Consider the following 23,523-nt stretch of genomic DNA (forward strand, 5'->3'; position numbering starts at 1 on the left):
TCGCAGAGAAAGTGTAATATTTATTCATATTCAAAGCAAAGATGTGGGAATTTAAATACACGGACTTGTTACATCGACACTGGATGGAAGAAACCACACCCATCACATGGTCATATCGGGGCAAGAGCTTTGCCGATTCCCAGCCAATCCGGTCATGTTATTCTTTGGTGTGAGCCAATCAGATTATCGATCCACTTCTCCAAACACGATATCCTGAGTTCCTGCAGGGAAAATATAGATTGTGAGCTTGGGAGATCAGTGGCACCACACAGACAACTCAAACCAGTTAAAGGGGATATTAAAGTGAAACAAATCTTACCAATAATAGCAACAACATCTGCAAGCATGTGGCCTTGAGACATCATATCCAAACCCGCCTGATAAAGAGAACGTATTATTAGACAACAGGGTAGACAAGAAGGCACATAGACCAATAGCTTTAAAGAACATCACATGACTTCCTCCATACAGATATTAGTAGAGCAAAACTCTATTCAGCAAGTTTGAGTGACACGGTGACATCACATGCTGGGCCGAATATTGGGGCACCAATGATTTGGCTCACAGGTTCAAGTAAACCATTAAAATAAGTGAATATAAAATTGATAAGGGGGTTATTCTAAGCACTTCTGCAATGTACATTTATTATTTATTTAATTGAAAGATATTAAGGGATACATATACTGTTAATATGAATGAATTTTGTTACAACAGCGCCACCTGCTGGTCAGTTTCCCACCAGTCTGACCAGCAAGTAGTCAAGGAAGTTGTCAGGAGAAAGAAAGAGGTTCCCCTTTAAAAGTTTATTTATCCTTTAATGACCAGCAATTAACTTGGGAGAGTCACCTGGAGAGGGCACCTATTCAGTCCTCATCAGATCCTTCTCAACAGATATATGTGGCCTATTCTCAGTCAAATATCAGTCAGGCAGGACTCATACATGGACCAATAAGCTGCACACAGGGTCTGAAGGGGTGGAGTCAGCATCTTATACCTCCAAGTGTATGGGACGTGAAGCCCTTCGTATTCTGTACTAGCAAATACACGGCTGCAAGGAGACATTTGGGAGAAAACGAATTTCCTTACCAGGTGAGCAAATCCGGGAGCTTTAATCTTACAGCGGTACGGGCGAGTGCTCCCGTCAGATACGAGGTAGACACCAAATTCACCCTGGGGAGCAGCAAATCATATAGTAATGTAGTGAGCAATAAGTTCATCATTACTACCCCTAGAATGTATATAAGGAGTGATCATCAGTTCTCTACATCCTCATTGGTCCCTACAGCAAAGACTAGGGATGCACCGAATCCACTATTTTGGATTCAGCCGAACCCCCGAAACCAAATCCTAATTTGTATATGCAAATTAGGGGTGGGGAAGGGGAAACTATTTTTTACTGCCTTGTTTTGTGTCAAAAAGTCACGCCATTTCCCTCCCTGCCGCTAATTTGCATATGCAAATTAGGATTTGGTTTGGCCGGCCAGCAAGATCCAGCCTGATCTGAATCCTGCTGAAAAAGGCCGAATCCCGAATTGAATCCTGGATTCGGTGCATCCCTAGTAAAGACAAAGCAAACGGTACCAGCAACTGTCACTTATACAAAGGGGTAGGTTTTCCAAAAGCAAAGCATTCTTCTGCAGCAGACTTTTAGCATGAGGGACCAGACCCGTGTTTAAAAACTTCTGTTCAGATATGGAACAGAACCAGCAACAAAAATGTAAAATTCTCAACCATCATCCCCACATCTGGGCTAGCAGAGGGTGCTGCGAGTTTTAATTTAAAAACCCACGACAAACTAACAGAAATAAAAGCAAGGCTTATAATACAGGAGAGGAGAACTCTGCTGTGATTGGCTATTCATCTCATTAAAGGGAGGGGCTTCCATCAAATGGTGTAGGATACAGCTTTCCCAGTTCCCTGTCAGGTCAGTGCTCCGCATATTAAAGTAGATGCCCCATGACATACAATACTGAAGTGGGAGTGTCTTTGAACAAACACATGATTTTAATTATAGCCACAGTCATTTTAACGGGGTGTTCACCTTTCAGTTAACGTTTAGCAATTCTAAGCAACTTTTCAGTTGGTCTTCATTTTTACAGTTTTTTTTAATCATGTGTCTGTTTCTTCTGACGCTTTCCAACTTTCAAATGACCCCCGTCTTACAACAAACGATCCGTAAGGCAACAAATGTCTTGTTATTGTTACTTTTTATTCAGGCCTCTCCTATTCATATTCCAGTCTCTTATTCAAATCAGTGCATGGTTGCTAGGGGAATTTGTAGGGATTCGGTTCCGGAGTCGGCATTTTTCTGGCCAGCTGAACCAAATCCTAATTGCATATGCAAAGTAGGGGTGGGGAGGGAAATCCTTGTCACAAAACAAGGAAGTAAAAAATGTTTTCCTCTTTCCCCCCTAATTTGCATATGCAAATTAGGATTCGGATTCGGTTCGGAATTCGGTGCATCCCTAGTAATTTGGACCCTAGCAAATAATACTAATAAATTAAATACTACTAAATGACAAGCACAATTACTATTAAATGAAAACCAATAGCACGTTGTCTCACAATACACTCTCTATATATCATACTAACCTGAGCAACCCTTTAATACAGAGGAATTCTACAGGCTGCCTCTTACCTTAGGTGCTTCTATAGCAGTGTAAGTGGTCCCTGGGGGTACTTGGTATCCTTCTGTGTAAAGTTTGAAATGATGGATCAGACTCTCCATGGAGTGCTGCAGACAGAGAGATCATTACAGCAGGGGCCGATTACTACTTTACCTCTTTGCTTTATGGCATGAATAACAGATAAACACTATAGACTAGAGCTGTAGTCTCACTGAGCAGGAACCGTTCCATTTTATGTGAATGGAAAACCTCATGACATGATCTCAATTCCCAGGCTGCCCACCGAGTTCAACGCTCACCCCAGAACTGCTCTAACCTTCATTTCCGATCTCTTCGGGGGAGACACCTTTGCATCGTCCACTTTTATCTCTCCCTCTGGCATTTTGTTCAGACACTGAAGGATGATCCGTAGTGACTGACGCATTTCCTCCACGCGGCACAGGTATCTGTAGCAAAAAGTGAGACAATGCAGCGCCCCCTATTGCACACACACATTTATACAGGAGGAATCAGAGGTGATCCCCGTCTCCTGCACGTATCTCAACCCTAATAATTAGATAGACGCAACAAAACTCTCACCTTCCATAGCACCCTGAATAACTTAACGGTAACACCAGTGGCATAATTAGTTATCACTCACAGGGTAACACACAAATCGCCCAGCATTATTTGCAAGCCTTGATTCCCTCTGGTGTTCCGTCAAGTCACCACAAAAGTACTTCAATCATGGGTATGGAAATCAGAGGCAAACAGCAGAATACCTGCTAACAAGTGCTTTATTGTGCGTCCACACAACATGTTTCGGGCAGCAAAAAGGCCCTTTTTCAAGTGAAAAAGGGCCTTTTTGCTGCCCGAAACATGTTGTGTGGACGCACAATAAAGCACTTGTTAGCATAATTAGTTATAACTGGGCGCTACAGCAAATTAATTTTATGGCCCCAACATATCCAAAGGTTGCCCTGTTTTACCAGTATATGTTGAGATTGCTCAATAATGAGGACCTCATAGGGCCCCCTATACCTCTGGGCCCCCCTGCAGCCGCAGGGTCTGCTTCCTCTGTAGTTACGCCCCTGGGTAACACACAGCATGTTATTCATCTCACCTGTCATAACAGTCTCCCCGTGAACCAATCGGAACATCAAATTCCACCTGATCATAAACATCATAAGGCTGAGATTTCCTCAGGTCCCATTGGATTCCAGAGCCACGAAGCATGACTCCACTGGTGAGAGAGAAGGAGGGATTATGATCAACTACCAATCGCATTCCTGATAAAATAGAAGTAGCAAGTGGGAAATGTAGTCGCCTGTAGCTGTTTAACCTGATGAAAATTCAAGTTTAAATATTGCTGACATATTCTGGTGCAGCCCCAAACAGGGACTTTATTAAAGGGATACTGTCATGGGAAGAAAAAAAACGTTTTTCAAAACACATCAGTTAATAGTGCTGCTCCAGCAGAATTCTGCACTGAAATCCATTTCTCAAAAGAGCAAACAGGTTTTTTTATATTCAATTTTGAAATCTGACATGGGGCTAGACATATTGTCAATTTCCCAACTGCCCCTGGTCATGTGACTTGTGCCTGCACTTTAGGAGAGAAATGCTTTCTGGCAGGCTGCTGTTTTTTCTTCTCAATGTAACTGAATGTGTCTCAGTGGGACATGGGTTTTTACTATTGAGTGTTGTTCTTAGATCTACCAGGCAGCTGTTATCTTGTGTTAGGGAGCTGCTATCTGGTTACCTTCCCATTGTTCTGTTGTTTGGCTGCTGGGGATGAAAGGGAGGGGGGTGATATCACTCCAACTTGCAGTACAGCAGTAAAGAGTGACTGAAGTTTATCAGAGCACAAGTCACATGACTTGGGGCAGCTGGGAAATTGACAATATGTGTAGCCCCATGTCAGATTTCAAAATTGAATATAAAAAAATCAGTTTGCTCTTTTGAGAAATGGATTTCAGTGCAGAATTCTGCTGGAGCAGCACTGTTAACTGATTCATTTTGAAAAAAATCTTTTCCCCATGACAGTATCCCTTTAACTTTACCTGAATCCATAGTTCAAAGCGTCCTCAGCTGAAACCACTCCAATGTCCACAGTTCTGTTCTTCCAGATCCTGTTGTTTGTCAGCATCTGTAATGCACAGAAAAGATGTAGATACGGGGGAATTCACAAAAAAGTGCTGATATTGAGACATTTTTTTCTGAATTTGTCTTTAGCTCTTACTACACCAGTCAGTCAGCCATTAAATTGGAATTTTTGGGGAGGGGTTTATTTTACCTAGGAAAATTATACACCCATTTATTTTCAGGATAACCCGGGCTTTCTAAATCTGCCCAAACTTGCGTAATTCCACTACTGTAACAAGATATAAGGGACTAAATACAAGAAATGCTATTTTGCATAATATAGGGATTTGTATCAGAAATAGGTTTTATTATCTTAGCTCAAGTGTCTAATTGCTGCTTAAACTATAAAATTGTCTGGGAGGCTTTACTTTTCCTTTAGATAATATATTCACTCTAATTGCTAATATTTTGCCTCGTTCATTACTAGTAAAATAACACAAGTGCGAGTTATAAACTTTTTACATATCAAATTGTATAAAATACACATATTTGTATGTAATCAGTGTTTTACTTGTTTTGTTAATGACGATTTTCCACCTATAGGGTTAGACACAAACTTGTGCCTGACTATAAAATGCTGATCCCTATTAATATGAGAATAATTCCCCAATGGGGCACCTACAAGAGGGGTGAAATCAGATTGGCTGAACCAAAGCAGAGCAGATTATATTAGAATTGATCTGACGCACAGGGGAAGAATTATATTGAGCTTTACGCCGTTTTTAAAATGTCGGGAGGAAATGTTGTTTTTTATGTTGTTTGAAAGACAAATTCATAAAAGTGTCTGTAAATTGTCTTTCTTTCACTAAAATATCAAAAGTGGCGGTTAATTCGGAATTTAGGCGGATTTCTGTTTGTGAATATGGAGAAAGTATTTTACTCCAGTTTAGCATCACTTTTACTCCAGAAATTGACTCTCTCCACTTTTGTGAATTCCCCCACAGAGTAATGACACCTGATTAATGTCAAGCACAGCGGCAGCTACTCCTAACTACTTGCTTGAAATATAAATGTTCAACCCCCAGAGCAGGAGACACTTCAAAACTGATATCAAATGCAGCTTGTTATGAGCTAAGGGGACCCAGTCTGAAGGTCAGTTAGGGGGAGATTTGGGGTGAGTGTTTATTTGTACCCTGGGTACCCCTGGAACTATAGCAGGGTGACACCCCAATGTTTCTATATATCTGTAACCTTGTTATGAGCTAAGGGGGCCCAGTCTGAAGGTCAGTTAGGGGGAGATTTGGGGTGAGTGCTTATTTGTACCCTGGGTACCCCTGGAACTATAGCAGGGTGACACCCCAATGTTTCTATATATCTGTAACCTTGTTATGAGCTAAGGGGGCCCAGTCTGAAGGTCAGTTAGGGGGAGATTTGGGGTGAGTGTTTATTTGTACCCTGGGTACCCCTGGAACTATAGCAGGGTGACACCCCAATGTTTCTATATATCTGTAACCTTGTTATGAGCTAAGGGGGCCCAGTCTGAAGGTCAGTTAGGGGGAGATTTGGGGTGAGTGCTTATTTGTACCCTGGGTACCCCTGGAACTATAGCAGGGTGACACCCCAATGTTTCTATATATCTGTAACCTTGTTATGAGCTAAGGGGGCCCAGTCTGAAGGTCAGTTAGGGGGAGATTTGGGGTGAGTGCTTATTTGTACCCTGGGTACCCCTGGAACTATAGCAGGGTGACACCCCAATGTTTCTATATATCTGTAACCTTGTTATGAGCTAAGGGGGCCCAGTCTGAAGGCCAGTTAGGGGGAGATTTGGGGTGAGTGCTTATTTGTGCCCTGGGTTCCCCTGGAACTATAGCAGGGTGACACCCCAATGTTTCTATATATCTGTAACCTTGTTATGAGCTAAGGGGGCCCAGTCTGAAGGTCAGTTAGGGGGAGATTTGGGGTGAGTGTTTATTTGTACCCTGGGTACCCCTGGAACTATAGCAGGGTGACTGTTACCCCAATGTTTCTATATATCTGTAACCTTGTTATGAGCTAACGGGACCCAGCCTGAAGGCCAGTTAGGGGGAGATTTAGGGTGAGTGATTATTTGTTCCCTGGGTACCCCTGGAACTATAGCAGGGTGACACCCCAATGTTTCTATATATCTGTAACCTTGTTATGAGCTAAGGGGCCCAACCTGAAGGCCAGTTAGAGTGAGTATTAATTTGCTGCCCTGAACACCCTTGGAACTACATTAGTGCCAATTTTTTTCTTAGGAGGTGAATAATATGGATCCCCTCACCCAAAAAAATGTTTGATTAGGTTTTGATGGCAAATATGAAAATGTGGCTCACTGTACAAAATAACCTAAACCTTAATAGTCTGTGAATCACAGTTAAAGGACAACAAAACACATTACCACATTAATACAAAAAACGAAACACAAGACAAAAAACACCAGGAAAAAAACTACAAAAATTGCACCCCACAATCTCTGCTCTTATTAATATTGTTAAACACCAAACAACCCCCAGCATCCTCATGTACCCCCCTCAAAAGCAAAGCTTACCTCTTCCACTTCATCCACTCGGATGGAGAAATTCTTTATGAATTCATAAATGTCGTCCATCAAACCTAAAGGCATGTCCTGTGGGGAATCACCAAAAAATATAAATGAAAATAGTTATCTGTTCACCCTACCCCCAAATAAAGATCAGATTGTGAGCTGAGGAAATGAGAATTGCCTGTGTATTTCTTCAATTAAATATTCTGTACTGTTTCTGAAATAATCAAGTTTATCTTCACTATTCCTCTCTCAGCATCTGTTTCTCTTCATTCTCTCTTCATGCAGCAGTTGGGTGTCAGATATTCACTGACAGTTACATCCAATATATCTTATTGGGGGGCTCCTTTCCTAGCAGATGTATTAGAGCTCACTCAAATAACTGATTCCAGTACAAAACAAAAAATCTAACAAAATAACTGCCTTTTGCACAAATTCTGCATGTAGAGAGACATGATGTCTGGTGAGTTTAATAGAGTGAGCTCTAATACATCTTCTAGGCACAGGGGTGTCCGCTCTCGCCTCTGCTCTTTGCGCTGGCCATAGAGCCAATAGCCATTATAATTCGGAATAACCCTGATATTGAGGGACTTAAACTACAGAGGCTGGAAGAGAAAATCTCGCTTTATGCGGATGCCATGCTGGTGTACCTGGCCGACGCAAAAAATTCCCTCTCAGTACTGTTGCAAGAAATTACTGCGTTCGGACAGTTTTCAGGTCTCAGGGTCAATTGGGGGAAGTCAATCATATTCCCGATAGATTCGAGTGTTCAAAGAGACCAAGACACGCCACTTCAATGGGTATCCTCATTCACTTACCTGGGGATCAGAATCCACCATGACCCTAAGAAATATGTAGAACTGAACATGGCCCCGATTATTGGTTCCCTGAAAATTAAATTACAGCATTGGGCTAATTTACCCTTATCCCTTCCAGGTCGGGTCAATATCCTTAAAATGATATTCCTCCCAAAGTTCATTTATGCGTTCCACAATGCACCACTTACGCTCCCGAAAGCCTGGTTTAAGCAGCCTGAGGCATGTATCAGGGACTTTATTTGGGCAGGGGAGAGGCCTAGGGTCAGCATGCAAATGTTGCAGGCTCCAGTTAGGAAAGGGGGACTAGCGCTTCCTGACCTCCAACATTATTTTTATGCTAGCCAGTTGGTTTATGCATGGTGGTGGCTCCATCCGGACCCCAGTAACCAAGCTAAAGTAGTAGAGGCGGCTGTAATCTCTTCCTTCGAAGCTCTAGCCAACCAGCTCTATAGAGGTCTACCCGCTTTGTATCCAATAACCCCCCCCATGAAAACAGTAATCCAGGTATTTCAGAAGATTGTAGTGTCAGGGCATAAAAAATCTCACGCCTGGTCCAGATGGACCCCTCTCTGGGGTAACAGTACACTAGGAGAATTGCCTGAACCTTGCCTGAAGTTAGTTTCTGGGCTAATGCTAAGGTGAAATACTTAGGGGATATAATTGGTGCTGGTGGGCTGAAACAGTTTGTTCAGCTCAAGGAGGAATATGGCATCCATAACCAGATGTTTTTTAGATTCTTACAGTTAAGACACGCTTTTCGGGCACAATTTCCAGAGGGGTCCCCACGGGTAACTGAGTCTACCCTTGAACGCTACCTCCGTAAACCCGACTTAACAAAGCCCCTTAGCTGGTTCTATGCAATTGTGCTCCAAGAGAACTTTAATCCCATACGTCAGGTGTGTAGGAAATGGGCCTCTGATTTCCCATCACTAGATGAAGAAACATGGGCAGATATACTTGAACAGATTCCAGAAACGAATATATGTACCAGAGATCGCTTTATTCACATCAAATTCTTACATAGGGTGTATTTAACCCCACACAGGCTGGCACGTATGTATCAGGCAAGGGAAAGTTGTGCTCACCACTAGTTTTTAAAAACATTAGGCGGGGGTGCAACGAGGGTGTGACCACAAAATACATATAGTCAAATACAAGATTCCTCTGCACTCAACCCATTATCAATATATTTAAGACAGAGACATTTTGTGCATACTGCTACTAAAAAATGCCTTACCCTTTAAACAAAACAGGGATTGTTTGTCCATATATTGCAATATATTTAAGCTGGCCAACTACGTCAAAGTCATCCCATATCTGGCCATCCAGTGGGATCTATAGTCAGGTGATCCCACTGGTGTCTAATAAAAGGGCAGCCAAGTTTGGGAGTTTTACTTTGAAAGCAGCTAGTAAGTTGCAGGTAAAACGTATTCGTCCCTTTTATAAAATGTATAATTGAACCATAGAATTCTTAATGAATCAGATGAAAATTGAGCATAGGACTGGCCAGATATGGGATGACTTTGACGTAGTTGTTCAGCTTAAATATATTGCAATATATGGACAAACAATCCCTGTTTTGTTTAAAGGGTAAGGCATTTTTTAGTAGCAGTAGCACAAAATGTCTCTGTCTTAAATATATTGATAATGGGTTGAGTGCAGAGGAATCTTGTATTTGTCTATATGTATTTTGTGGTCACACCCTCATTGCATCCCCGCCTAATGTTTTTAAAAACTAGTGGTGAGCACAACTTTCCCTTGTTTGTTATAGTTCTACAAGAGCAGTGACCAGCTCCATGTTGTAGCTCCCACCCTCTCCAACTATAGTCAGGTGATCCCACTGGTGTCTAATAAAAGGGCAGCCAAGTTTGGGAGTTTTACTTTGAAAGCAGCTAGTAAGTTGCAGGTAAAACGTATTCGTCCCTTTTATAAAATGTATAATTAAACCATAGAATTCTTAATGAATCAGATGAAAATTGAGCATAGGACTGGCCAGATATGGGATGACTTTGACGTAGTTGTTCAGCTTAAATATATTGCAATATATGGACAAACAATCCCTGTTTTGTTTAAAGGGTAAGGCATTTTTTAGTAGCAGTAGCACAAAATGTCTCTGCCTTAAATATATTGATAATGGGTTGAGTGCAGAGGAATCTTGTATTTGTCTATACGTATGTATCAGGGGCATCCGGATGTATGTCTTAAGTGCAATGCCGAAGCTGGCACCTACTTGCATGTTTTCTGGGGCTGTCCTAAGATTCAGGAGTACTGGGCCGCAATACTTAGATTTATATCTACATTTTTGGGACTACCTAACATTAGGTCTCCGGAATTTTGTCTCCTTGGACTATTTGAAGGTCTGCCTCTACCCTCTAGTGATAGACTATGCCTGCAGCAGTTGCTCCACTATGCCAGGAAAGCCCTTCTCTTGACTTGGAAAGCTCCTGAACCTCCTACTCTTGGCTTCTGGAAAAGATTGGTTGATGATACCCTCCCTAGGCAAAAACTGACGTATGCTGCCAGAGGTTGCCCTGAGAAATTTGGGAAACTCTGGGACAAATGGCTGGCTATCCCTTAAATGGTTACGATAACTAGTCGGTGGTTGAGCACATGTAAGTTTTTGGGTGGCTTGACAGGGATGTAACTATGTAAATGGAGGAGCTCATCTTGCTTGCCTTTCTTCCTTTTCTTTCCTTCTTCTTCTATCTTATGTTAATTGAAAATCAATAAAGAAAATCTTTAAAAAAACAAAAACAAAATACATCTTCTAGGCAAAAGGAGCCCCCCTATAAGATATATTGGATCTAACTGTCAATGAATATCTGACACCCAACTGCTGCATGAAGAGAGAATGAAGAGAAACAGATGCTGAGAGAGGAATAGTGAAGATAAACTTGATTATTTCAGAAACGGTACAGAATATTAAATTGATTGTATTTAGAAAGTTTCTTTTTTTCTGTATGCTGAAGTTTATATTAAAATTTCATTTTCGCGATAGTTCCTCTTCAAATTCCAGGCTTGGCGGCAAGTTTAAATTTCATAAAAAACGGTGTATTCGCAAGTAGAGCCTCCAATAATCTGACAGTCCCAATAGCCAATCAGACCCCATAAATCATCCCCAGGGACTTTGTTTCATGCTTGTGTTCATCTCCAACTCTTTTTACATTTGAATGTGGCTCATGGATGGAAAAGGTTGGGAACCCACGTTACAGGGGTCGTCAAAGTCAATTATTTACCATAAGAGGGTATTCACAATAAAACAACATTCCAATATAATCTATAAGACAATTTTATACCATTTTAAAAATTGCTGCTTGTTTTAGGAGTGATATTAGGATGATTTTACCTTGTAGCCTAAATGATTTACTGACAGGACAGGCAGCTTGTTAGTAATGAAGTAATCGACTGGAACAGTCTCCATAATTCCCTAACTGAGCACTCTTCCTTCCCAGTTATTCTTTAATATACTTCAGCAATACCTTCAATACCTTATGTATACTGCATCCTTTGGGAATGTTCTATGCACTCATAAACACACAGAACAGACTGGGTATAGTGCAGTGTAATTATCCATACTCATAGGCAGTGTGCTAGTAACTAGGGCTCCCTATACGTATCAGTTCTGCAGTGTGTCGGGTATCCGCAAAAACCTACGGAACCTTGCGGGTTGCACATAGAAGTTTCGGGAGCGGGTATAGACACGGGTGGTTCTCCGGGTTTGAGGGTCTTCTCAATAGCGAGTTTCATTCCCTTTTTTTTCTGATCACGCCCACTTCAAATGATGCACTTCCTGTTTTACTCATTTTCCCCCTGATCACGGCAACTTTTAATGATGTCACTTCCGGTTTACAATGTCAGCACTTCCTGTTTCTTGATGGCCAGCTGGTCGTGGATTGGGTTGCGGATAAGGTACTTGCGGGTCGGGTAGCGGGTCCAAGCGGTTAAGTCTGGGTTGGGTTCGGGTTTAACAAATTGGTTCTGTGCAGGACTCTATCAGCTGGACTCTATACGCGGGTGATAGAGTCCTGCACAGAACCAATTTGTTAAACCTGAACCCAACCCAGACTTAACCGCTTGGACCCGCACGTACCTTATCTGCAACCCGATCCGATTACTCATTTTTTCCTTGACCACGGCAACTTCTAATGATGTCACTTCCGGTTTACAATGTCAGCACTTCCTGTTTCTGATGGCTAGCTGGTCGTGGATCGGGTTGCGGATAAGGTACTTGCGGGTCGGGTAGCGGGTCCAAGCGGTTAAGTCTGGGTTGGGTTTGGGTTTAAGAAATTGGTTCTGTGCAGGACTCTATCAGCCGCTGCTTCAGCTGAGCCTCCAACAGGCTTCATCAGCATAGAATAATAGCATATTATAATATCCAGAAAGTTTGGAGTCAGAATGATTCATTGTTTTTTTACATATGTGTAGTGGATTTCTTAATAATGTTAATATTTAACCATTGCCTCACCTGGTGTACTCCCCCAGGACGAACGTAAGCAGCATGCATTCTAGCGCCCGAGACACGTTCATAAAACTCAAACATCTAGAGTTTGGAAAGATAAGAAAATTTGTTATTGCATGAAAAGCACAAATATGTACAAATCTGCTACAGAAAAGATCAAACTCACCTTCTCTCTCTCCTCGAACATCCAAAAGAAGGGAGTCATGGCCCCAATGTCCAATGCGTGGCAAGTGACGGCCATGATGTGATTCAGAATTCGAGTAATCTCCCCAAAAAGCACTAGAAAATAATCAGCATGGGAAACTTATCAACAGAAGAGATGGCATTTCAATACGAGTCAACATTGCATCAGTTTCAAAATGATCAGAGAACCAAGGACCCCCATTAAGATGCGATGAACAGTTTTTGCTGCCCCATGGTCCTACACAACATATTATTAGGGCTATTCAACCCAATCTTCTGGAAGCCACTGCATAAACCAAGTGCGACCGGAGTCAATGGGGTGATTGTGCCTGATTTGGTGAAGTCTCTTGGACAACTAAATGTAATGAAAACTTGCGCTGTGTGCGATTTCCCTAAAATCTCATCATTAAATCACCTTTTAAAAAAGCAGCAGACAGAACCAACTAAAGTAACTTTGAACTAGGGATGCACCGAATCCAGGATTCGGCCTTTTTCAGCAGGATTCGGCCGAATTCTTCTGCCAGGCCGAACTGAATCCAAATCCTAATTTGCATATGCAAATTAGCGGTGGGGAGGGAAATTGCGTGACTTTTTGTCACAAAACCAGGAAGTAAATAATATTTTCCCCTTTATTAGGATTCGGATCAGTATTCGGCCGAATCTTTCACGAAGGATTCGGGGGTTCGGCCAAATCCGAAATAGTGCATTCGGTGCATCCCTACTTTGAACTGTCACAATTTAAATGTTTATTTTAACTTACTATTATATGCCAATCTAGGGGCTGATTTGCTGACAAAGATGCTAAATGGCACCAAAGCAGTTACCCACGGCAGCTACTTTTTCCGAATCTTTATTTTGGAAATCACAGTTGACTGATTAAAACTAATTGGTGATTGGCTGCTACTGTAGCTCCCATTAGAATACATCAGGCCTCCCATTGTCAAGGTCTGTCCACTAAATGGCAACCTAATTTCAAGCTGGACCAGCAGGTGGCGATGTTGGAAAATAATTAATTCATATTACCAGTACATGTATCCGGTAATATCTTGGAATTAAAAATAAATAATGAATGTGAATAACAAAAGTGCTTATAATAGCCCCCTCATCAATTTTACATTCACTTATTTCAATGGTTTACTTATCCTATAAATCTACTAAACATGAAATAAAGCCAATAGGCTGGTTTTGCCTCCAATAAGGATTAATTACATCTTAGTTGGGATCAAGTATAAGCGACTGTTTTATTATTACACAGAAAAAGGAAATCATTTAAAAAAATGTAACTAACTATAAATGTAATTAATTTAACTGATTAAAATGAAGTCTAAAGGTGGTGGCAGACGCGGCTACTGGGGGAGAACAGTCGCCCAGCGACAAATCGCTTCTTCTTTGGACGAATAATCTCCCCTAAATGCCTTCCCGCCAGCTAGAATGTAAATCTGCATAAGTGAGCTGCTTGCAGCAGGAAAAACTCAAGTTAAGTTCACATTCAGTTAAGTTCACAAGAGCTAACCATTATCAACTAGAAACATAAAAACCATATCCAACATAAGGAAACACCTGTACGATTTGAATCTCTGGAGGAGCACCGTTTACCTACATCCATTAATAACTCTGACAAGGTCAATGATTAATCATCCTGCTCTTTGTGCTAAAAGTAGGAAAGTGATGTCTGGCGCACACGTGTCTGTACTGCTGTGTGATATAGATATAGATATAGATATATATATATATATATATATATATATATATATATATATATATATATATATATATATATATATATATATATATATATATATATATAACAAACAAGGGAAAGTTGTGCTCACCACTAGTTTTTAAAATCATTAGGCGGGGGTGCAATGAGGGTGTGACCACAAAATACATATAGACAAATACAAGATTCCTCTGCACTCAACCCATTATCAATATATTTAAGACAGAGACATTTTGTGCATACTGCTACTGAAAAATGCCTTACCCTTTAAACAAAACAGGGATTGTTTGTCCATATATTGCAATATATTTAAGCTGAACAACTACGTCACAGTCATCCCATATCTGGCCAGTCCTATGCTCAATTTTCATCTGATTCATTAAGAATTCTATGGTTCAATTATACATTTTATAAAAGGGACGAATACGTTTTACCTGCAACTTACTAGCTGCTTTCAAAGTAAAACTCCCAAACTTGGCTGCCCTTTTATTAGACACCAGTGGGATCACCTGACTATAGTTGGAGAGGGTGGGAGCTACAACATGGAGCTGGTCACTGCTCTTGTAGAACTATAACAAACAAGGGAAAGTTGTGCTCACCACTAGTTTTTAAAATCATTAGTGGTGAGCACAACTTTCCCTTGTTTGTTATAGTTCTACAAGAGCAGTGACCAGCTCCATGTTGTAGCTCCCACCCTCTCCAACTATAGTCAGGTGATCCCACTGGTGTCTAATAAAAGGGCAGCCAAGTTTGGGAGTTTTACTTTGAAAGCAGCTAGTAAGTTGCAGGTAAAACGTATTCGTCCCTTTTATAAAATGTATAATTGAACCATAGAATTCTTAATGAATCAGATGAAAATTGAGCATAGGACTGGCCAGATATGGGATGGCTTTGACGTAGTTGGCCAGCTTAAATATATTGCAATATATGGACAAACAATCCCTGTTTTGTTTAAAGGGTAAGGCATTTTTCAGTAGCAGTATGCACAAAATGTCTCTGTCTTAAATATATTGATAATGGGTTGAGTGCAGAGGAATCTTGTATTTGTATATATATATATATATATATATATATATATATATATATATATATATATATATATATATTTCATAAATTTACAAGACTGTAAAGCATGAACTGTTACAATATGTTTAACATTTATCTCTGACCCTGGAGAGAAGGAGAATACAGATGTCTCAGACTGCACAAGAACCTAATCGAAGGCCTAGATAGGGTTACCTCGAATCCACTGAGCTCTGGGCGGAGGTTGGATATTCAGCAGTTTTTCTACGGCCAGGGAATAAGCCTGCTCATTACACATCATGGATACATAGTCTAGGCGGTCGAAGTAAGGTAACGCCTGGAGGACGAAGGAGATCAATGAGAAAATTCATTGGTAGATGACCTTGCAGAAATCAGAGTGACGTTTAAAGGAATTGTTCAGTATAAAAATAAAAACTGGGTAAATAGGGAGGCTGTACAAAACAAAAAAAAGTTTCTAATATAGTTAATTAGCCAAAAATGTAATGTATAAAGGCTGGAGTGAGTGGATGTGTAACATAATAGCCAGAACACTACTTCCTGTTCAGCTCTCTTGGTTTCCACTGATTGGTTACCAGGCAGTAACCAATCGGGGGGGGGGGGGCACATGGGTCTTAACTGTTGCTTTTGAATCTGAGCTGAATGCTGAGGATCAATTACAAACTCACTGAACAGTTATGTCCCATGTGGCCCCCCTTATAGTCACCGACTAACTCAGAGTTAGAGAGCTGAAAAGCAGGAAGTAGTGTTCTGGCTATTATGTTACACATCCACTCACTCCAGCCTTTATACATTACATTTTTGTCTAACTAACTATATTAGAAACTTGTATTATTTTGCACAGCCTGTCTATTTACAACGTTTTTATTTTTATACTGAACTGTTCCTTTAAATGCAAGCCCATGGGGAGGATACCTGGAGGTAGGTCTTGTACTCAATAAGTTTCTCAGTGCCCCGGTGCAGGAGTCCAATGTGAGGGTCACAACGTTTCACAGACTCCCCGCTCAGCTCCATCACAAGTCGCAGCACACCGTGAGCTGCAGGGTGCTGGGGTCCGAAATTGATGGTGAGGTTTGAAACAGCTTTCTGAATTGGCGGGTCCTTATCTGTTTGGAAATAAAACAGTTCTTGCTTACAAAATATCCAATTTTCTGGCCCATTCTGTGCAACAGTCTTCACGAGAAGGAAAGTGTTTTTATACCTAGGGGTGCCAAAAGTTAGGCACACCCAAGTGATTGTATTTACATACCAGTGCTCCTATCAGCAGAAAACTGCACCGGCCCGGGGTTCTTCCAGTGAGCACCACAGAGTGATCCTCTATCTGCATTTTCACTCCTAAAAATTTTCCAGTGCAACCGCATGCGCAGTAGAATGAGCTGGCTTGCTCATTAAAGGATAAGTAAACCTTTCAAATAAGTGAATGTAAAATTGATGAGGGGGCTATTCTATGCACTTTTATTTACATTCAATATTTTTTTTTTCTCATTCCAAGATATTAATGTGCTGTTAATATGAATGAATTTTGTTACGGTCAGTTTCCCACCAGTCTGACCAGCAAGTAGTCAAGGAAGTTGTCAGGAGAAAGAAAGAGGCTGATGTTCTTCTGCTTAGGAAAGATGTGAGAAAGGTTTCTAATTTTATTCCTAAGCAGAAGAACATCAGCCTCTTTCTTTCTCCTGACAACTTCCTTGACTACTTGCTGGTCAGACTGGTGGGAAACTGACCAGCAGGTGGCGCTGTTGTAACAAAATTCATTCATATTAACAGTACATGTATCCTTTAATATCTTGGAATTGAAACAATAATGAATGTACACAAAAGTGCCTATTATTGCCCCCTCATCAATTTTACATTCACTTATTTCAAAGGTTTAGTTATCCTTTAAAGTTTGGCTTTTCGATCTACTGCACAAAGAAGAAGCAGGAAAAGGATCATTCCGAGGTGTTTGCTGGAAGGACCCTGAGCCGGTGCAGTTTTCTTCCGATAGGAGCACTGGCCGGGAATGTCAGGTAAGTAAATACAATCACTTGGGGTGCCTGACATTTGGCACGCCAAGTATAACATTACTTTCCTTCTCTTTTAAATGCAATACTCAGAAGGTACATGCCCATCTCCCTCAGAATACAATGCCTATGCAGTGGTAGATAAAAACTATTTTTAGTGTCTGGCATCCCCTCCCCATAGGAACCCTTGCACTGTCCCTTTTTTGCCAAATAAAAGAATATTGTATTTATATGCCCAGTTTATGCGTATTACCATTCCAGGGAGCCGGAACCCATTTCTCTGTGATGGTGCTGGGATACATGACAGCGCCCGCATACTGCTCGGTCCATTCCACATCTGGCTGCCATTGTTTTCCTCTACAGGAAGACAGATTTCATTCATTTTATTATTACAGGTGAGAATATCATATATATATATATATATATATATATATAAATATAAGGATATTAAAAGCCACCAAGGAGTTCCACGACGATGTAAAAGTACGGGGCCAAGTGGCCGTGGAACTCCAAGGTGACTTCTACTATCCTCGTATTTTTCAACAGGGGGAACGTTATTACAATACACAAGCGTCAGGGAGTCATGCAAAAGAAATTACATCACTAAGCTCTGATGATAACGGATGACATCACTAAGCAACATTTATAAGGATATAATTTACAAGATATTCATAGCTTGTGTATTATATAGTGAATAAAGTACCCCCTCTTGTAAAATATAAGGATATTATAAGTTACCGAGGAGTTTCATGACCATATAAAAACACGAGGCCGAAGGCCGAGTTATACAGGTCATGGAACTCCGAGGTAACTTCTAATATCCTCATATTTTGCAATTGGGGGTACTTTATTTATTATAATACACAAATTTGTGAGTCATGTGACAGAAATGACATCAGAACTCACCGTTTATAAGGATATAATTTACAAGATATTCATGGCTTTTGTGTATTATAAGGATATAATTTACAGGATTTTCTTGGCTCTTGTGGATTATAAGAGTATAAATTGTACTTACACAGCCAGATAATTAGCGTGGATTCTCTCTCCTAAACAAATAATGTGTATGGGACCCCAGTTACCAGCTGATATTTCCAATACTGATCAGCAGATATTCCTGCTGGCTAGCGACTGCACTGAGTTGGATACTTACTATCTGGTCACTACTCAAGCTGCATGGACTAGAGTCCTGCAGCGGGTCTGGTTACCTGCAAAAACCTGCGAGTTGCAGGTAGAAGTTTCGGGAGCAGGTATAGACACTGGTGGGTGGTTCTCCGGGTTTGCAGGTCATAGTTTGGGTCACGGGTCTTCCCAATAGCGAGTTTTACTCCTTTTTTCTGATCACGCCTACTTCCAATGATGTCACTGCCGGTTCACGATGACAGCACTTCCCGTTTTACTCCTTTTTTTCTGATCACGCCAACTTCCAATGCGTTCAGCGGGTCGCAGATTAGGTTGCAGATAAGGTACATGCCGGTTGAGTCAGGTAGCGGGTCCAAGCAGATAATTATGCCGGTTGCGGATGTGGGTTGCGGGTTTAACAAATTGGTTCCTCGCAGGACTCTAGAATGGACCCTCCATACCATCTAATAATTGGCCAAGGGCTTAGTTAGGGGTGAGGATCTACTGCTTAACTTTTGAGGAGCATCAAATATAACAAAAGATATAAAAGTATTTACAAACCAACCTGGTGCCGTGTGTAAGACAGACTTGCCTGGAGTAAACTGCACCTCCTATTACAGTTTGGAACTGTTGATGGGGATAGAAAGGTGCTCCCTCCACTTGTCCCACTGCCAGCTAGCCTGTATGTGCGCCCCAATACTGCACCAGAAGGTAGAGTCCTGCAGTGGGTAAGATACCCGCAGGTTATCCGCAAAAAAGTGGGTAACCTCCAGGTTGCGGGTACAACTTTCGGGTGTGGGTATAGACGCGGGTCGGCGGATTGGGTTGTGGGTCTTCTCAATAGCGAGTTTTACTCCTTTATGCATATTTTAAAAAGTTTTTTCTGACCATGCCCACTTGTAATGATGTCACTTCTGGTTTACAATGGCAGCACTTCCTGTTTCTTGGTGGTCAGCGGGTCGTCGGATATGGGTGGGTAACGGATCCAAGAGGGTAAGAATGGAAGTTGCGGGTCCAGTTTCAAAAATTGGTTCCGTGCAAGAGTCTACCAGAAGGCACACATAATAAAGGCAATTTGACGGGAGGAGAAGTTTAGGCTTCCCATGATTTACAGTCTACTTACTCTACTAAATATAACACCAGGCATAAGTAACAGGGTCATTGTGCAGTTTTAATTTAATATCCATCTTTAGGGACCCCTTTATTTTGTGTGCCCTCCAGGGCTGCATTTACACTAAGTCTGCGCCCCCAATGTACAGAATGATGTTCCCATGATGTCATTAACGGGCCCTGTAGCCCACACCCCAGCTCAGGTGCCTATATATAAATATAGCCCTAGTCTGGTACTGAGTCATACGACTAAACACCATTAAATAGCCCAGTTGCCAAGCACCTGGGTCGAAGAACCTTTCATAAGTCCCCAGGACACTGTTCCCGAGCTGTCAAAGACCCACAATGGATATCCTGTAAATTAGATCCTTTAGTGATGTCATCGGTTATAATTGGTGCTCGGTGATGTCATTTCCGTCACATGACTCACTAAAACTCCTAGGTTATAATAATTAGAAGTCTCTTAGCGTTTCATGACCATATAAAGGGAGGGGTTCTCTAATGACTGCACGACCCTATAAGGAAGACAGATTATGGGGGTTTCCAGACCAGAGAAAATAACGGGGCCCACTTGGGCTGGTCAGCTGACAACAGGGGCAAGAAATGAGACGTATACCCTTACTAGACAGGGCTGCACAATACACCAGTACAGTCTGCAGCATGAATTTAAAAGAATGATCATTCCAGCTCTAAAGTGGTGACAGTCTGTGGAACCTGCCCATACACTGCCCCTGTCATACACTGACACACATACACACTGACACATATACACTGACACACATACACACTGACACATACACTGACACATATACACTGACACATATACACTGACACACACATACACTGACACATACACTGACACATACACACTGGAGTCACCTCTCAAAGGACCTTGTGGCCCTGCCAACTCTCTACCTTTCCATGACACATGGGCCACAGGCCGTTTCTCTGACTCCTCTCACCTGACAGACTGGGGAAGCTTCAACCACCGGCCGCTTAACAGCCCTGAAGGTGCCCGCAGCCTTCCAAGTGCTCTGAGCGCCGCCATTTTTCCTGACAGCACAGGCGAACTGCCAGCTGGGAACTTCCGGAGAGGCCAGTGCCTTCACGCCAATAAAGAAAAGTGCTTAATCGCCCGCCATCTTTAAAGCGGGAAAGGGCGCGCTGACTTACTTCCGCGTCAGGGAATCCCGAGGAGACATATTGCATGTGGGCACGGCTTTTCTAATATTATACAACCTCCAGTCTCTGTCCCAGTCGTTCTGTGAGGTGATCTAGTCGTTCTCTAATGTGAATATGTTCATTTTGTGAGGTAATCAGGTTATTATGAAGTGAATGAGGTCAGTGCCACACTAATATTATAAAACCACCAGTCTCAGCTATTCTACAAGGTATTAAAGTCTTTCTGTGGGGGCATTACATTATTTTGTGCGGTATTTAAATTATTCTGTGAGAAAATTTGGTGAAGTTTATATTTTTAAGTAATATTGTGAGTTATTTAAGCCATTCTGTCAGGTAATGTCGTCATCCATTGGTTTAAATACCTTTATTTTGTGCGGTAAAAAGGTTATTTTCTTAGAAAATCAATTGCATGCAGTCAGTGGAAACACTAATGTTGTAAAGCTGCCCTGTTCACTTATTCTGTCAGAGAGTTAAGTCATTTTGTGAGGGACTTCAGTCATTTGCTTAAGGCTTACAGTGTCCACAAAATGGCTGCTGCCTGCTTGTTATAATTATGAATTTCCAGATTGAAGGAAACAAGATTCAAATAATTTATACAGTGTAATTAAAGTTAATTTTGCTTGACTAATGTGATAAAATAGGATTTTGAACAATTTTTTTTGGGTGACAGGTCCCCTTTAAACTTGTGTGCGTAGCTTTTAAAAACTGTGTGCTCAGGTCAAAATTTATACAAAATTTCTTGTGCGCACTCAAAATTAGTCTGTGAGCACACGAGCGCATGGCTTGCCCCACCTCCCGGCACTGTATATTAGTCAAAAAGAAGCCCCTGGAAAAAAACTGACCCTAAAATGTAGATTAGCGCAGTGAAGTTCCCAGGGAACCATCTTCTGCCCGTTTGTATTGTTTCGGATCTCTTCGCCAACACGAATCCTGCAGGAGCATGCTCAGTTGGGCCTAGTCAGGAATCAGCTTCAGCTACGCATGCTCCCGCAGGCTTCATGTCGGCTTTTGTTACTGGCGTTAATTCTCATTTAGGGTAGTTACCGTTGGGGCATTCTAATGTATAGCAGGTCTAGTGGGGTTGTGACTGCAGAACAATAAGAGGCACATTTATCAAGGGCCGAATTTCAAATTCATGGGAGTTTTTTAAAACTCCCATGAACTCGAAATTCGACCAATCGAAATGTATTGATAAAATTGAGTTTTTAAAACTCGGATGAATAGAATCGACCCGAAAACTCGAATCTAATTTGAATCAAATTCGATTTCAATTTAAAAAACTCGATTAGAAAAAATCTTGAATGTCAGGAAAGCTGCAAACAACTCAGAATTGATCCCTGGACCTCTCCCATTGACTGCAATTCGGCAGGTTTAAGGTGGCGAATAGTCAAATTCGAGTTCTTAAAGGGCCAGAGTATTATACTTCTTGAAAATCAAATAAAAATGTATTTAAAAACTCAAATCGAAATTTAAATATCTCCCTAATTAAATTTGATGATAAAAAAAATTCGAATTTTCAATTCAACCCTTGAAAAATCTGGCCCTAAATGTGTTAGAAACTGACCATTCCTTGGGTTTGGGAGCCCCTTTAGAAAGCATTTAAGCAAACTCAAAAAATTGGTTACAGTATCAGTACCTGAAAGGGGCTTATATCCCCCATTTCAGCCTGGCACGATTGCAATCACTACAATCAGTTTTAGCAAACAGAGTTTTTTTCCTTTTGGACAACGTTCCCTGAATGTTCCATTGAAATAGGATGGCAGCTTCAGGGATTGGTCCTTGGCACAGTAACTGTACACCCCCCACCCTTTTTACCTTTAAATTCACTTTTGTTATGATGTAACCATTGATATTCTGAGACAATATGCAATTGGTCTTTGTTTTTTGTTTTTTGTAGTTCTTCAGCTATTTAGAATTATTTACCCTACCACCCAGGCAGCAGTTTAAATAACAGAGTGAATTATGAATAGACAAGGGTCAACAACAATAAAACTATTGCTTTTTGGCTATTGGGGTCAGTGACCCCTTATTTGAAAGCTGAAGAGAGGCAGAAGAGGAAGGCAAATAGTGAAAAAACTATAAAAATAAAAAAAAGACCAATTGCTTAGATGCTAGAAATCAGATGTTATATAATATACTGTAAGTTAACTGGTTACTAAAGTTTGTAATCTGAAACTGTACATTAGGAACTCAAACTCCCAGCAGCCCATAAATATCGTTTTTTTTCATTGTTCCCTAAATATAGTATTCAGTGTGGGGGCTACTCCTTTCTCACAGCCGTTTTTAAAGTGTCTCCATCTGAAATGTGCTTGAATTCCAGGGAAGCATTGGGAAAAGTCCCAGGAATTCCATCTTGGCTGGGGATCAGAAAATAACAGTGTGAATAAATAGAACAGAGCAGATATTTTATTTGGGGCTAAATCCCTCTGGAGAAAAGGGGGTTGGGAGATTTTGCAGTATAGTAGCACATTATAAATATACTACAGGTCAGTGTAGGGGTAATACAAATAATACACAGGAAATACAATATATGTATCCAAAAAGGAGCACAGCTGATGCAATCAGGGATGAAGGAATCCAAAGCAAGTGCATTTATAAACGCTCTGGGATATTCCTCCATAAAATTCTTTT

At 41.1% G+C, this 23,523-nt stretch overlaps 1 protein-coding gene and 1 long non-coding RNA gene across 2 annotated transcripts in view; one reads left to right on the plus strand and one right to left on the minus strand.

Annotated features, from left to right (window-relative positions):
* On the minus strand, nucleotides 1-20,961 carry ndufs2.S (NADH:ubiquinone oxidoreductase core subunit S2 S homeolog). Its single transcript, NM_001096360.1, is given in 14 exon segments — nucleotides 1-221; nucleotides 320-377; nucleotides 1,087-1,170; nucleotides 2,639-2,734; nucleotides 2,944-3,073; nucleotides 3,730-3,849; nucleotides 4,670-4,755; nucleotides 7,261-7,338; nucleotides 12,538-12,612; nucleotides 12,698-12,810; nucleotides 15,674-15,794; nucleotides 16,391-16,581; nucleotides 17,732-17,835; nucleotides 20,673-20,961. Coding segments are annotated over 14 exon segments (1,380 nt in total). The 5' UTR covers nucleotides 20,759-20,961; the 3' UTR covers nucleotides 1-183.
* The window catches only part of LOC121397594, a 23,887-nt gene continuing 21,223 nt past the window's right edge, over nucleotides 20,860-23,523 (plus strand). The window contains exon 1 of the long non-coding RNA XR_005963780.1: nucleotides 20,860-20,979. This is a non-coding gene — a long non-coding RNA (uncharacterized LOC121397594). The remainder of the gene's footprint in view (nucleotides 20,980-23,523) is intronic.

This window comes from Xenopus laevis, chromosome 8S (genome assembly GCF_017654675.1).
Source record: "Xenopus laevis strain J_2021 chromosome 8S, Xenopus_laevis_v10.1, whole genome shotgun sequence".
NCBI classification, from domain to species: Eukaryota; Metazoa; Chordata; class Amphibia; order Anura; family Pipidae; genus Xenopus; species Xenopus laevis.